This window comes from Musa acuminata, chromosome BXJ2-4 (genome assembly GCF_036884655.1).
Source record: "Musa acuminata AAA Group cultivar baxijiao chromosome BXJ2-4, Cavendish_Baxijiao_AAA, whole genome shotgun sequence".
Classification (NCBI taxonomy): domain Eukaryota; kingdom Viridiplantae; phylum Streptophyta; class Magnoliopsida; order Zingiberales; family Musaceae; genus Musa; species Musa acuminata.
In genome coordinates this window covers 45415033-45431462 of record NC_088341.1, presented here as the reverse complement: position 1 = coordinate 45431462, position 16430 = coordinate 45415033, and the positions used below count along the sequence as shown (strand labels likewise).

Below are 16430 nucleotides of genomic sequence, written 5' to 3'. Positions count from 1 at the left end.
TGGAACCCTTATTGCCCCTAGAAGAGCGAGTAAAACTCTGCTTTTTAGTATGATTCAACTTATGCTAGATTGGATTGGTAGTTGACAGGAAAAATTTTATCATAGACAAGTAGGATTGTATTAACTAATTCTATGTTGAACTCTATTCCTATTCAATTTTTTGAGTGTCACTTGGATGTCAGATTATAATTCTTGATGGGTGATGAAGTCGATTGGAAAGTTTCTTGTGGTTTACATCTTTTACCTTAGGAGATTGTCACTATTATATCATAAGGTTTGCTTTGCAGGAGAGGAGAATCTTGCAATATTTGAACAAATATGATAGTTTATGGTTTGAGGTGGTAAGAGTTAAATATGAGAATATTGACATTTGGGACATTCATTTTTCTACTAAGAATGATTGGTCCTGGTGATTATTTTTACCTGCTTTTGAAATGTTGCATGATCAATTTTCTATGGTTATGGGTAATAGTTCTTTAATTAACACTATCTTGGATCCTTAGATTTTGGATGTGTCTCTATCTGTGTAAACCTGACTTTTTATAATGTTTCTGAATTGGAGAATTATCGTTTGGTTTTGGATTTTATTTGTAATGGATTTTGGGATGTTAATTAAATCTATGTGAACCTGACTTTTTATAAGCTTTTGCACTATTGTTTTTTCATTTCTAATAGAATTGCCAGAAGAACAATACTCGAAGACTCGAAGACTTGCACTAGTGTATATGATATTTGTAATCTTACACAGAAGAACAATACTCGAAGACTTGCTTGAAGCAATTAATCTTGCTATGGCTTCTTTGATTTCATCATTCTGCCGCTTCTTCTCTCTTCAATACAATCGTATTTGAGGAATCTCAAACACGCCATAAATGAAGCACTCATCGAGCACCTTAGATCTGGAAAAGATAAAAAAGAAGGATCAGAGGAGTATAACCGCTGCATGTAAACCTCACCAACGATTGCCTTTCCGGTAAACGAAGAAGAACGATGAAGAAATGTGTCGTTGTCTTCGAGGAGATAAAGAAGCAAAAAAGTTTGGAAATAAGAAAAGAAAATTGGCTTCATCGATCTTACACCTTCAGATCAGTCGGATTACACACATATATTATTCTTACGAGATATGTGCCTTAGAACATCAAACCAGAACCAGCAAATTTCTCCTCCGTCATCTTCTGCAATCGATCAGCCATCTCGGGCGTGAGATGATTCAGCCAATCCCCCACCACACCGCGTCTGAAGAAGGTGCTGTTGTCCACCGTCCAACGCCCGAAGTCCGTCGTGCCGCTCCTGTTCACCTTCAAATTGCTTAAGCTCTCCATGGCACACAACCGCACGATGCCATCGATCACCCCTTCCTTCTCCTCATCCTCCGAGAAGGGGCAGCCAAGGAACTCCGCCAGCTGCTTCAGCTGAGCTACTGTGTCCTGCAGCAGCTCCTCATACTTCACGAATAGTATCTTCTGTGGCCTTTCCAAGTGCGCCTTCCAGTAACCGAGCACATGATCCCAAAACGGACCAAAGAAAGAGAAGCCCTTGCAGAAGTTGTCGAAGGCCTTCTCGAGCGGCCATGGCTCTAAGTTAGCCTTCGTCCTGTGCCGGTTTTTGTGGTGCCATAAGGATATGAAGTTGTCCTTGGGGTTGCGGCACAAGTACACGACTCTGCAGTCGGAGTCCACCACCGACGCCGGTAGGGAATGGAAGGGGATGTGTGTGGAGAAGAGTCGCGGGGGTGGCAGCTTGCTTAGGTCAGGTACTCGGTTGTTGGTGTAGATTTGGAGTTCAAGAAAGGGGATGCACTCGTGGGGATTGCAGGACTCCAAGGCATGTCGGGAGTCGACGTGGGAGCCGCGGTTTATGGTGCAGAAGACGAGAGCTTTCATCCATGTGGTGCCGGACTTGGGGATGGTGGCGATTAGTACGTCGGTGGGGCGAGCTCTGAAGTATTTTTGGTCGACCATGGTGCCTACGATGTTCGTCAGCAACCCGTACCAACCATTGTAGCAGTGGAATGGATCGACAAAACCGGACTCTAAGCTTGGTAGTGCCGCCACCAGATGTGTGAAGTGTTGATAGGTCAGGTGGCGGACTTCTTCCTTCTCGGCTTCTTCTGCGATCCTCGATGGAAAGCGGGATCCGAACGCATCGGCCATGGGAAAGCGGGACAAGGCAACTCAGGCTGATCTACCAATTGTCTAAATCTTAGGCAAACACACACACATACATACATAAATAAATATATATATATATAATTAAAATTTATTTTAATCTCTATGATTTTTGTCATGACGTAACCGTTGTGACGTAATAGTTATTTAGAGATTATTGTATGTAGGAAAAGTTAGATAGTGTAAACGAAATCTGGATTTGGACGTGGTCAGAAACGTCAGGTGTAAAATGTTTGAAGGCGAGTTTAGAATGGTGTGATAATACTTAGGTGCCTCCAAGACGTTGACATTTAAAATGTTGATGAGACAAGTTGGTTGGTTTTATAGTAGTTGAAGTTTGTGACCTAACAACCCTTGCCATTTAGTTTATGTTATCCCGTTTCGAAGTTTTGGTATTAGATAGCATAGTTGTTTATCATGCTTATATTGTATTCTTATTTATTATTCTAAGCAGTTATTTGATTAATGACACCACAACTCTAATGTGTATATTCTAATTCTTCACAATGATGCGATCATATAATGATTTGCAGCCGGTTGATCTACACTTTGTGAAATATTTATTATTATACTTTCACAATAATGATATCATAAGTACATGATGAGTCGATCTGGTTGTTCTATTATCGATGGTGCAGGATCATCCAAGTACTTTTTTTTTTGTTGACCTGGAAGATTTGATGGGGCGAGACCGCACGACTATTCGGTCGGAAGTTGTTTTGTTGGTGAGGATTCGATTCAAGATGATTGGGTAGGTGGACTGGGATTTTCTTGGTTGCAAGATCCCTTACTGGGGGCTGGGTCGTTTGGGTATTTTCAGGTGGTCGATGATCCAACATGATAGGCCAGTGTCGAGGGTTGCCCAGCATGACCCCTCTAATGCTTAAGTCAATGAAGATGAGAAAACAACAATATAAACTCTATGTCTAAGTTAGCGTATAGAGAGTCTCCCCCTTACCATGAGTTGATTGGTTCCTTTTTATACATGATCCCAGAGTTTTCTTGCTGATTGGCCTGGGATAAGATTAGAATAATTACCTGATCATTATGATATCTAATCTTAATAAGATAAAGCAATTATTATGAGCACATTGGGACATACTATGATGTCATTTTGGGGCTAGCGACTTTGAGCCCTATTTAGGTGTCAGCCTTTATGATAGATGAGTTGGCATGGGGCAAAATCGTCCCTATCATTTGCCACCCTTAGAAAGGCATCCTTACAAAGAACATGTCACTACCTATAATATCTAAAATCTCCTCAAGTAATCACAGCAAGAGTCTATTGTAAATTTTGAGATGAGAACACTACTAGATGATTGAGAACAACCTCTCTGCGTTGTCCTTGTCTTATTCCCTTTCTTTCTCTTCATTTTCTGCCTTATTTTCCTCATTTTCTTTGGAATCCAGTGGCTATTCACTTCTCCCACGTTGCTGCCCTATTTATGTTTTTTTTTTCTGCCTCCAAAACGCAGCCACCACACCCCTCTTCATGTTAATTAGGGTTAGGTTAAGAGAGGATGTGGGTTGTGGGCTGCCCAAGCCCACTATGGGCTGAATCTGTGGGCTGTCAGCCCAACAACCTCCCCCTTCAGCCCATAAGGGAGGCTGTCCAAAGACTCCTCAATGTGAAGCCATGCCGACCAGTTGTCGGCATATCTCATGTCTTTCTTTTGATGAGGTCTTCATTCCATTTGGTGGCAGTACCAAATCATAAGTGTGGTTCTTCTAAAGAGCATTCATCTCTTCTTGCATAACAACTAACCATTTCTCTTTCTGCTCACTTTCAACTACTTCCTAGTAACTCTCTGGTTCACCTGCATCAGTAAGCATTACATACTCATCTATAGACTATTTTTTGGAAGGTTGACGTTGTCTAGAAGATCTTCTCAATTGAGGTTCTGTTGGAACTTGCCCTCATATTTCTTCTTGCTCAACATGTCCTGTAGGTAGATCAACATCAGGCTCTACACCATCTTCTTACACATCTCCCCCATCACCCTGATATACTGGAGGAATAACTGGGTCATAATTTGCTAATCCTTCTACAGAAGTATTGGCTGTTGCCTTCTTCTTCAAATCTTCAAAAGTTTGATCCTCAAAGAATACTACATCTCTGCTTCTAAACATCTTCTGTTTTTCTGGATCCCAAAGCCTGTAACCAAAATGATCATTTGAGTAGCCAAGAAAAATACATCGTTTAGACTTACCATCCAGCTTGGACCTCTCATTATCTGGAACATGTGCAAATGCATGACAACCAAACACTCTCAAATACTCGTAGGAAACATCTTTTCCTGACCATACATGCTCTGCAACATCACCATTTAGGGATGTACATGGTAATAAGTTGATCACATCAACCGCAGTCCTCAAAGCCTCATCCCAAAACCTTTTAGGTAGCTTGGCCTGTGAAAGCATACATCTGATCTTTTCCATGATGGTGCGGTTCATCCTCTCTGTAATTGCATTATGCTGAGGTGTACTAGGAATTGTCATATCATGTTGGATCATATGTGACATACAATAGTCATTAAACAATCTTGTATACTCACCACTGATCTTATACATTTCAATTTTTTTCTACCTCTCTTTCAACCATGGCATGAAACTCTTTGAAGACATTAATCACTTGATCTTTAGTCTTCAAAGCATAGGCCTAAAATTTCTTGAAAAAATCATCTATAAAAGTGACAAAATAAAGTGCACAACTTATACCAAGAACATCAACAGATCTACCATGAGTTTTTATCCTCAAAGGACCATATACATCTATATAAACACAGTCTAAGACATGCATTTTTCTAGACATAGCATGACTAGCAAATGAAACTCTATGTTGCTTACCTGCCAAACAATCAATACAAGGGTTCAGATGTATACCTTTGGAAAGAGCTTGCAACCCCTTCTCGCTCATGTGCCCCAATCGCCTATGCCACAACTCCATGTTGAAGTTTTTTTCTGTAGCATTTAACTGCTCACCATAAGCTTTAGCCTACAACCTGTACAAAGTATGATATTTCTTTCCATTAGCTATAATAAGAGAACCCTTACTGAGCTTATATTGCCCTTTGTGAAATCTACTATCATAATCTTCATCATCTAGCCTTCCAACTGAAATTAGATTCGGCCTCAAGTCAACCACATGTCTCACATCCTTAAGCACCAACTTGCAGCTTAGGTTGGTCTTTAAATGGATATCACCCATGCCTATGATGTCTGTTGTGCCATAGTTGCCCATCTTGACAACATCAAAATTTTCAGACCTGTATATAGCAAAAAACTCCCTCTATGGTGTAGCACGATAAGAACCTGTTGGAAAATCATGGGGGCGACATCATATGCGCAGCGGAAGAACAAGAAAATAAAAATCCCCGATTCCCAAAAAGATGTTCGTCGTCGTGCGAAGATTGGTGCGCAAAAATCCGCAAAACACAAAACTACGTATAGAGATTGTGTTACCTAGGGAGATCGTATATCCCTGTTTCCTTGCAGATCCTTAGGAGAGGGTGAAGGAGGTCAAGCGTCCTCCTCTCTAGCGGTGATCCACACAGCAGGGTTGCAACGACGCTCCTCAAAACTCCAAGCCTACTCTGAGGTGGAGAGGGAGAGGAGAATAGGAAGGGCAAGCAAAGACTCTAGCCTATGAGGCTGTGAATCCCTCCTATTTATAGAGATCCCGTGTCAAACCCTAATGGGTCCTTCCCTAGTGGGTATTGGATCTGCATCCAATAAGACAAGGGCTCCGTCGGATATCTCATATCCAAACTTCTACTAATCGCAATGCCTACCATATGTGTGTGACCCTCTAAGCCCAATATCGAGCTGGCCGTGAGTCATACCTGTCAGAACTCCTTCTAACTCAGTGAATTATTATCTCTGTAATAATTCACTCGACTCATCGACTACGGACGTACTAGGCCACTACGTCGTAGTCCCCAGACGATACAGGGGAATTCAATCCATTGGACCTGTCTGTCCTCAGTTACCATGTACCTATAGTCCCTCATCCATCTAATATCCCAGAGACCGTATATCGAGCATGGTGCTGTCAGACCCATACGGTTTCTACTCGAGTCTTGCTCTAATCGGATTCTCCCGGAGAACTCTTTCTCTCTCAACCCGAATGACCCTGGCCAGGGATTTGTCTGAGCAAGAACACATGGGATATTCCTCTCATGACGCCGAGAGTGGATGATCCTCTGTCGACACTCAATAGCCGTCGTAAGGTCGACTACCACTCCCAATGACCAGCTGTACTAGATCTGGGATAGCCAAACCTATAAGTCTGGTATCAAAGAGTGGAGCACTCATACAGGACATCCTTGATGTCTCAAGTCTAAGGACCAGATACACCACTAGGACTACGGAATCGTTGTCTGACAATAAGGCATCATCAACCATCCAGCATTCCGTAAGCGGATCAATCAGTGAACTCATTCTCCAATGAGCACCTGTAATGTATCCCTAGTGTCCCTACACGAGCAGCTATGAGACCAGCTGCATCCATCATATGGACGGGTATACAGCACACCAGTCTATCCGGTTATCACGATGTCCCTCTCGAGTAACCTATGACCGGGATTATTTAGGATATGTGTTTAAAGGTGAATCGATCTCATTATCGTGATCTCATCACAATCCGATTCCCATTGCACAAATCCAAGGACATCACAATATATATATGCATTTATGCAATAGTTATAAAGTGATATACGCCAAAATATAATAAGTAAAAAGATTCTGTATCAAGTCACACGTGCCATCACTCACGTGATTGGCTTGCTGGGCACCTATGACTAGCAATCTCCCACTTGACCTAAAGCCAATCACCTATGTGTCTGATCCCCATCAGACTCCTGTGACGCTCAAAGACAATCTGAGACAACGGCTTTGTTAGTGGATCTGTAATGTTATATTCGGATGGAACTCTTTCCACTGCTACATCTCCTCGGGTTACGATCTCTCTAATAAGCTGGAACCTACTCAGAACACTTCTAATGAGACTCGGGTTCCCTTATTTGAGTAATCGCCCCATAGTTGTCGCAATATAAGGAAGTCGACTTCTCGCTATTCGGAACGACTCCCAAATCTGTGATGAACATCTTCACCCAGACTCCTCCTTTGCTGCATCTGATGCAGCAATGTACTCCGCCTCTGTGGTCGAGTCAGCAGTGGTATCTTGCTTGGAACTCTTCCAGCACACTGCTCCTCCATTCAAGGTGTACACATACCCTGAATTCGACTTGCTATCATCGACATCAGACTGAAAACTTGAGTTAGTGTAGCCTTCAACCTTAAGGCTATTACCTCCATATACTAGTAAAAGATCCATAGTCATTCTCAAGTACTTAAGGATACACTTTACTGCTTTCCAGTGCTCGAAGCCTGGATCCGCCTGATACCTGCTCGTGACACTCAGAGCATGCGCTATATCAGGCCTAGTACATAGCATGACATATATGATAGACCCTATTGCTGAGGCATAAGGTATCATATCCATGTTCGCTCTTTCTTGGAATTTTTCATGCCAAAACTTTTGACAATGGTTTCTATGTACCTGGACTGGGACAAGCCAAGCATCCTCTTGGATCTATCTCTATAGATTATAATCCCCAAAATATAGGATGCTTCCCCTAAGTTATTTATGGAGAAGTGTCTAGATAACCAAGTCTTTACTGTGGATAGCATTCCTACGTCATTCTCAATGATGAGGATGTCATCCACATATAACACCAAAAAGGTGATAGCGCTCCCACTTACCTTTCTGTATACACAAGGCTCATCTTCGTTCTTAACGAAGTCATAAGATCTGATTGCCTCATCAAATCTTATGTTCCAACTTCGGGAAGCTTGCTTTAGTCCATAAATGGATCTAAGCAACCTACACACCTTATCTGGGCAGTTCTTGGACACGAATCCCTCAGGTTGCATCATATACACCTCCTCCTCGAGGTTCCCGTTGAGGAATGCAGTTTTCACATCCATCTGCCAGATCTCATAATCATAGTGTGCTGCAATAGCCAATAGAATTCTGATGGATTTTAGCATTGCTACGGGTGAGAAAGTTTCGTCGTAGTCAACACCTTGCCTTTGACGATACCCCTTAGCCACTAGCCTTGCTTTATATGTCTCTACCTTTCCATCTACTCCGATCTTTTTCTTAAAGATCCACTTGCAACCGATGGGTACAATACCTTCGGGCGCATCAACTAGGTTCCAAACCTTATTAGAGTACATAGAATCCATCTCAGAATTCATGGCTTCTTGCCACTTCCCGGAGTCTATACTCATAATAGCCTCCTCGTAGGTCTGAGGATCAATATCCTCTACATCATCTGCTCTAATATGTCCCACATATCTCTCAGGAGGATGGGATACTCTATCAGACCTGCGTAAAGTTGATACTTGTGTATTAGGTACCTGAACAGACTCGGGCTGTAGAGTGGTGCTTGAGCTTGGTTCTCCAACCTCGCTCAATTCTATCATTCTCCCACTGTCTCCGTCAAGAATGTGTTCCTTCTCAAGGAACACTGCTCTCTTAGCTACAAAGACCTTTTGGTCCTCGAGATGATAGAAATAATACCCACAAGTTTCCTTGGGGTATCCCACAAATTTGCATCGCTCTATCCTTGATTCTAACTTATCGGGGTTGTGTCTTCTAACATTGGCAGGGCAGCCCCAAATCTTAACAACCTTAATATCAGGCTTCTTCCCTTTCCATATCTCATATGGTGTAGACAATACCGACTTAGTTGGAACTCTGTTCAGAAGGTAAGCTGCGGTTTCTAGGGCATATCCCCAGAATGAGATGGGTAGGTCAACGAAACTCATCATGGACCGTACCATATCTAATAACGTATAATTTCTCCTTCCAAAGACACCATTGAGCTGAGGTGTATAAGGAGGTGTCCATTGGGATAATATCTCATGGTCCTTGAGGAACCGAGTAAACTCTGTACTTAAGTATTCACCTCCTCGATCTGATCGAAGAGTTTTGATACTCTTTCCAGTCTGGTTCTCCACCTCATTCTTATACTCTTTGAATTTCTCAAAGGCCTCGGACTTGTACTTCATTAAGTACACATATCCATACCTTGAGAAATCATCAGTAAATGTAATGAAGTAAGAGTAACCTCCAATGGCATTAGTTGACATGGGTCCACATACATCACTATGTATGAGTTCCAACAACTCATTGGCTCTCTCTCCAGTTCTACTAAATTGAGATTTGGTCAGTTTTCCACGAATGCAAGGCTCACAAGTTGTATATGACACATAGTCGAATGGATCTAGATATCCATCATTTAGCAACTTTTGAATCCTTCCTTCATGGATGTGACCTAGCCTACAATGCCACATGTATGCACTGTTCAACTTATCTCGTTTCCTTTTGGACACATTTACATTCATGATATGTGGAGTGGTGTCTAACATAAATAAACCATTATGCAATGTTCCTTTCGTGATGATCTTATCATCTAATAATATCGAACAACCATTGTTCTCAAAAATAAATTTATATCCACTAACTGTTAAACATGAAATGGAGATAATGTTTTTGATAATAGAAGGAACAAAATAACATGCATATGATGCAATAAAAGCTCCACTAGGCAGATATAGGGCGACCTCGCCAACAGCTAATACAGTAACTTTTGCTCCATTACCCATCTTGAGGTTCATCTCGCCTCTCTCTAGTCTCCTAGGCCTTGCCAGAACCTGCAACGAATTGCATATATGATAAGCACCACCGGTATCCAATACCCATGTGTTATCATAAGAGTCTGACAAATGGAGACTGATCATGAATGTACCTGAAGCTTCATCAAGCTTTTGTTTCGCCCTTTCTGCAAGGTACTCTTTGCAGTTTCTTTTCCAGTGCCCATCTTTACCACAATGGAAGCACTGGCATTTATCCTTTGTTGGGTCTTTCTTAGAAACCTTTGCTTTACCTGGTCTGCCCTTGCCCTTTCCCTTCTTAAGGGACCTTTCTGCTTTCCTTTTCTTTCTGGTCTCACCAGTGTAGAGAACTGGCTTCTCTTTCTTAATAGTACTCTCTGCCTCCCTCAACATATTGAGGAGCTCTTGGAGAGTCACCTCAAGCTTGTTCATATTAAGATTCATTATAAACCGTGAAAAGGAATCTGGTAGGGACTGAAGCACAATGTCCATACACAAATTATCCTCTAGGACCATTCCTAGACCTGTGAGTTTCTCTATCCACTCAATCATCTTTAGGACATGGTTCTGAACCGGTGTCCCCTCAGTCATCCTAGCACGGAAAAGGTTTTTGGATATCTCATATCGTTGAATCCTTCCCTGTTCCTCAAACAATTTGCGGACATATAGGAGAATATATCTGGCATCCATCTTTTCATGTTGTCTCTGTAACTCTGGAGTCATAGAGCCCAACATATAGCACGGAGCAAGAGTGGAGTCATCAATGTATTTCACGTAGCGAGCGATCTCATCCTCGCTTGCCCCTTCTTCGGGCGTAGGCATCACTGTATCAAGGACGTACACGATTTTCTCCGCTGTGAGAACAATTCTCAAGTTACGGAGCCAATCCGTATAATTTGGACCAGTGAGGCGGTTGACATCAAGTATGCCACGTAAGGGATTTGAAAGCGACATTTTCTGAAAATAAAGATGTAGCAGAAATGAATAACATGCAGATTTTGCAAGAAATAAACTATCAAGATATGGACTTCTATCTTAATATGCTCCCACTATTTTACTAACGAGTCACGCGACACCCTCAGCACGTGAAACGGAAGTCTCCGGCAAACTTCTAGTGGGGATCAGGATCCAATCAGCGTCTTAGTGTAACCTCGAGGGACTCGACCAATCACACTAAGCCTAAAATGTAGGCAACTCTTGCCGATCACAACTCCTTGTGATTCCCGTCCTGTTCGGCCTCTGAATCACCATGGTCTCGAGGGACTCGACCAACCATGATGCTCGGTTAAGTCAACACCTTCGTTACAAGATGAGTCTGATTTGATGATATACTCTCGAGGGACTCGACCAAGCATACCATGCCCTCAGGTCACCGGTGACATCTCTATGTCGTAAGCAAGATAGCGAATCGCGATATAGGTGAGTCTCGAGGGACACGACCAACTCAACCTACACCGGGAATCGGTTCCTACTCATAACGATGGAAGGCCACGTGGGTCAATCTAATTGCCTCACGTTTACCGACTTAATATTATCGAGAGATGTTTCTATAATTTGGTCTCCTAATATGACATGTCACACATATACATATTTAATATATATCTACATCGCATGCAAATATATATACATATCTAGTATGTGTATAAGCAATCACATCAGATGATCATGGACCACAACCTAATATGATTAGGCCCGAGCCAGTAGGCCTAATCACTCACATCAAGATCTATGTGTGCAACGGTGCATCTCCATGCCCTGTGATCGTCCATCTCGTCCTCGTCGGTTCCGTCGACATCTTGATGCATCTCCATGCATCACGATCGTCCGTCTCGTGGGTCCCGCTATCGCATCCACGCTCCCGCTGCGCCTCCTCATGTGATTACAACTTAATCATAGGCACACAGGCCCGACAATAAACGAGAAATATAATAGAGGTTCGCAGACCTCAATAATAATAATCACAAGTACACACATCACACGGTCCATGATCATCCGTCCACACATCATACATCACATGTATAAATAATCATCATCATTGTAGGACTACTAGATAATAATAAAAATAATAATCAACTAAACCTTTTAATTAATTAATATTTTTCTGAAATCAGGGACATATAGGGAATTTCTCAATTCCTAAGGGTATTTTCGTAATTTGGACAAAAGACAGAAACTGGAATTTCTCAATTCTGAGGGGCAAAACTGTCTTTTGCCCAGAAAACCCTAATGCCCTACTACCCTTTGCTGCTGCCGCCGTCGCCGCCACCCTGCTGGCGGCGGCCTGTGCGGCGAGGGGCGGGGCGCTTCCCTCGCCTGCGGGCAGCGCTGCCGCTGCAGGTGGGCGCCCCCGCGGGCGTCGCCGCCTCCGCGGGCAGTTCTGCCGGCGGGGCAACACCTGCAGGCGGTGCTGCCCCTTCAGGTTGGCGCTCCTGCGGGCGCCGCCGCCTCCGCGGGCGGTTCTGCCCGCGAGGCAGCGCCCGCAGGCGGTGCTGCCTCGCTAGCGGCCGCCCCTGCGGGGTTTTTGCCCGTGGGAGCAGCGGCCACAGGCGCCTCTGCCCTGCGGTGCCTCAGCCCGCGCCGCCAGCCCGCCGGCCGCAAGCCTGCAGCAAGCAGCCGCCAGCGGGCGTGCCGCCTGCAGGCATGCAGATCGAGGGCAGCAACTGTTGCTGCCCTTCCTTGTTTTTGCGTCAACGATTTTGACGTCAACCTAAACATAATACACGCAGTTCAAAACCAATCATTCGCACGAACAACCTGGCTCTGATACCACTGTTGGAAAATCATGGGGGGCGACATCATATGCGTAGCGGAAGAACAAGAAAATAAAAATCCCCGATTCCCAAAAAGATGTTCGTCGTTGTGCGAAGATTGGTGCGCAAAAATCCGCAAAACACAAAACTGCGTATAGAGATTGTGTTACCTAGGGAGATCGTATATCCCTGTTTCCTTGCAGATCCTTAGGAGAGGGTGAAGGAGGTCAAGCGTCCTCCTCTCTAAAGGTGATCCACACAGCAGGGTTGCGACGACGCTCCTCAAAACTCCATGCCTACTCTTAGGTGGAGAGGGAGAGGAGAATAGGAAGGGCAAGCAAAGACTCTAGCCTATGAGGCTGTGAATCCCTCCTATTTATAGAGATCCCGTGTCAAACCCTAATGGGTCCTTCCCTAGTGGGTATTGGATCTGCATCCAATAAGACAAGGGCTCCGTCGGATATCTCATATCTAAACTTCTACTCATCGCAATGCCTACCATATGTGTGTGACCCTCTAGGCCCAATATCGAGCTGGCCGTGAGTCATACCTGTCAGAACTCCTTCTAACTCAGTGAATTATTATCTCTGTAATAATTCACTCGACTCATCGACTACGGACGTACTAGGCCACTACGCCGTAGTCCCCAGACGATACAGGGGAATTCAATCCATTGGACCTGTCTGTCCTTAGTTACCATGTACCTATAGTCCCTCATCCATCTAATATCTCAGAGACCGTATATCGAGCATGGTGATGTCAGACCCATACGGTTTCTACTCGAGTCTTGCTCTAATCGGATTCTCCCGGAGAACTCTTTCTCTCTCAACCCGAATGACCCTGGCCAGGGATTTGTCTGAGCAAGAACACATGGGATATTCCTCTCATGACGCCGAGAGTGGATGATCCTTTGTCGACACTCAATAGCCCTCGTAAGGTCGACTACCACTCCCAATAACCAACTGTACTAGATCTGGGACAGCCAAACCTATAAGTCTGGTATCAAAGAGTGGAGTACTCATACAGGACATTCTTGGTGTCTCAAGTCTATGGACCAGATACACCACTAGGACTACGGAATCGTTGTCTGACAATAAGACATCATCAACCATCCAGCATTCCATAAGCGGATCAATCAGTGAACTCATTCTCCAATGAGCACCTGTAATGTATCCCTAGTGTCCCTACATGAGCAGCTATGAGACTAGCTGCATCCATCATATGGACGGGTATACAGCACACCAGTCTATCCGGTTATCACGATGTCCCTCTCGAGTAACCTATGACCGGGATTATTTAGGATATGTGTTTAAAGGTGAATCGATCTCATTATCGTGATCTCATCACGATCCGATTCCCATTGCACAAATCCAAGGACATCACAATATATATATATGCATTTATGCAATAGTTATAAAGTGATATACGCCAAAATATAATAAGCAAAAAGATTCTGTATCAAGTCACATGTGCCATCACTCACGTGATTGGCTTGCTGGGCACCTATGACTAGTAGAACCTGTGTCATTCACCCACTCAAGATCCTGACACACACAAGAAAAAATATTATCAGAAGGAGATAAAATCAAATAATCACCACCATGCATTGTAGCTATGATATTATCTTTTGACTATATAGACTCCACTTCTTTTCCCTTTTTCTTCCTCTTCTTAGGTTGCTTACATTGGTTCTTGTAATGTCCTTTCTCACCACAATTATAGCAAACAATATCTTTTCTTGATCTTGACTTGCTTCTACCCATGCGTGAATTGTTTTTAGACTTTGATCTTCCTTTGTTCTCTGAGATAAGTGCTTGTGAATCATTTTGAGATGTTGCCGAACTCTTTCTTCTCAACTCCTCATTCAACAAATTGCTTGTTACTTGACTCATAGTGACAACACCATCTGGCGCAGAATTACTAAGGGAAACCACTAGTGTCTCCCAACTTTCTGGTAATGAACTGAGAAGTAACAATGCCTGTAACTCATCATCAAGAGACATTTTCATAGAGGATAACTGGTTAGTAATACTTTGCATTTCATTCAAATGTTCAGCAATAGAAGCACATTCTCTATATTTTATGTTCACAAGTTTTCTGATCAAAAAAGCTTTGTTGCCGGCTGTTTTTCTTTCATAGAGACTTTCTAACTTTTTCCAAAGAAAATATGCAGAAATTTCAATAGAAACATAGTGAAAGACACTATCATCAAGCCACTGTCGAATAAACCCAATTATTTTTCGATCTAACATCTTCCACTTATTATCTGTCATAGTTATGGATTTTGCACTATCCCCCTGCAAAGGTCCATACAAATCTTTGCAATACAAGAGATCTTCCATTCTTGGTTTCCATATTATCCAATTGTTTTCATTTAAACTAATCATGCAAGAAACATTACTGGCCTCCATGTTCAAATACAAAAAATTAAATCACCAAAACCCCTTGCTCTGATACTAGTTGATGGGAATATAAATAGGAATAACCTTTATATATGAACAAATACTAGAAGACCATAATATGCAGCGGAATTAAATGGAACTATAATCAAATAGAACACTAAGATATACGTGGAAAATCTCTTCAATGTGAAGGGTAAAAACCACAGAGCAAACTAAAGATAATCTACTATGAGAATAATGAATATACAAATCTCAATCTCTTACCTTAAACCCTAGCAACAATCACAAGAGAATAAATGGGATACAAAGATCACGTCACTGCCTACAATATCTAAAATCTCCCCAAGTAATCACAGTACGAGTCTGCTGTAGATTTGATCTAACCTTAGATGAGAACACTGCTAGATGATTGAGAACAACCTCTCTGCGTTGTTCTTGTCTTCTTCCCTTTCTTTCTCTTCCTTTTCTGTCTTGTTTTCCTCCTTTTCTTTGAATCCCGTGGTTATTCACTACTCCCACATTGTTGCCCTATTTATATATTTTTTTCTATCTCAAAAACGCAGTCATCACACCCCTCATAATGTTAATTAGGATTAAGTTAAGAGATGGTGTGAGCTATGGGCTGTCTAAGCTCACTATGGACTGAATCTGTGGACTATCAGCCCAACATCGAACAGGAAGAAGGAAGAAATTAGTTACATGGGCACTTAACTTTTGGCTCAAGACATCTGGCTCAAGACATCATTTAGCTTGCTCAGGTCACGTACTCGATTATTGGTGTGGATTTGGTGTTAAGGAAAGGGATGTACTCATGGACTTCAAGGCATGTCGAGAGTCGACGCAAGAGCCACGATTTATGGTGGAGAAGACGAGGACTAGGGGGGAGGAGCACACCACCTTCACACTCGTCGATCATCATCGCCCTCTCAACTCCCATGTCCTCTCCAAACTAATTCCATAGCACAACAATCTTCTTTCCATGTTGGACATTCCGAATGTGATTAATTATTTGGGAATTCGGAATAAAAGCAGCTTTTATAATCTGTTCCCTAATATAAACTTGTTAATGATAATTTTTAGAATTGAAAATGTTATTATTTTTTAATAATCTGTTTCAGTAAATTGACGGAATCAAACAAAAGCAAAAGAGGGAGCGAAGACAACTTCTAATTCCCAAAATTATGGATCCAAAACCACCAAAGAATGTATGATATCCAACTGACTGACTTAACTCTTGCCTTTGCCCATACAGACTGTTTTCTTAAGAGAATATATTATATGGCACAAACTCTAATTACCTCACAGAAATTGATGTGTTATGAAACACATCGACGGCATGGTAGATAGTGATTTGTTATATTATAAACTTTTATTTAATTATATAAAAATATATTATAGATTTAATTAGATTTTGATTATACTTATCG

At 42.5% G+C, this 16430-nt stretch overlaps 1 protein-coding gene across 1 annotated transcript; it reads right to left on the bottom strand.

Moving 5' to 3' along the window:
- Positions 1 to 1021: 1021 nt before the first annotated feature.
- On the bottom strand, positions 1022 to 2208 carry LOC135609269 (cytosolic sulfotransferase 5-like). The gene has a single exon (XM_065102378.1). The coding sequence runs from the start codon at positions 2151 to 2153 to the stop codon at positions 1131 to 1133; it is 1023 nt and encodes a 340-aa protein (XP_064958450.1). The 5' UTR covers positions 2154 to 2208; the 3' UTR covers positions 1022 to 1130.
- Between the last annotated feature and the right edge of the window lie 14222 nt (positions 2209 to 16430).

Bases quoted from the DNA above. Each gene is read 5' to 3' on its own strand.
- LOC135609269 (XM_065102378.1), bottom strand. From the start codon at position 2,153: ATGGCCGATGCGTTCGGATCCCGCTTTCCATCGAGGATCGCAGAAGAA.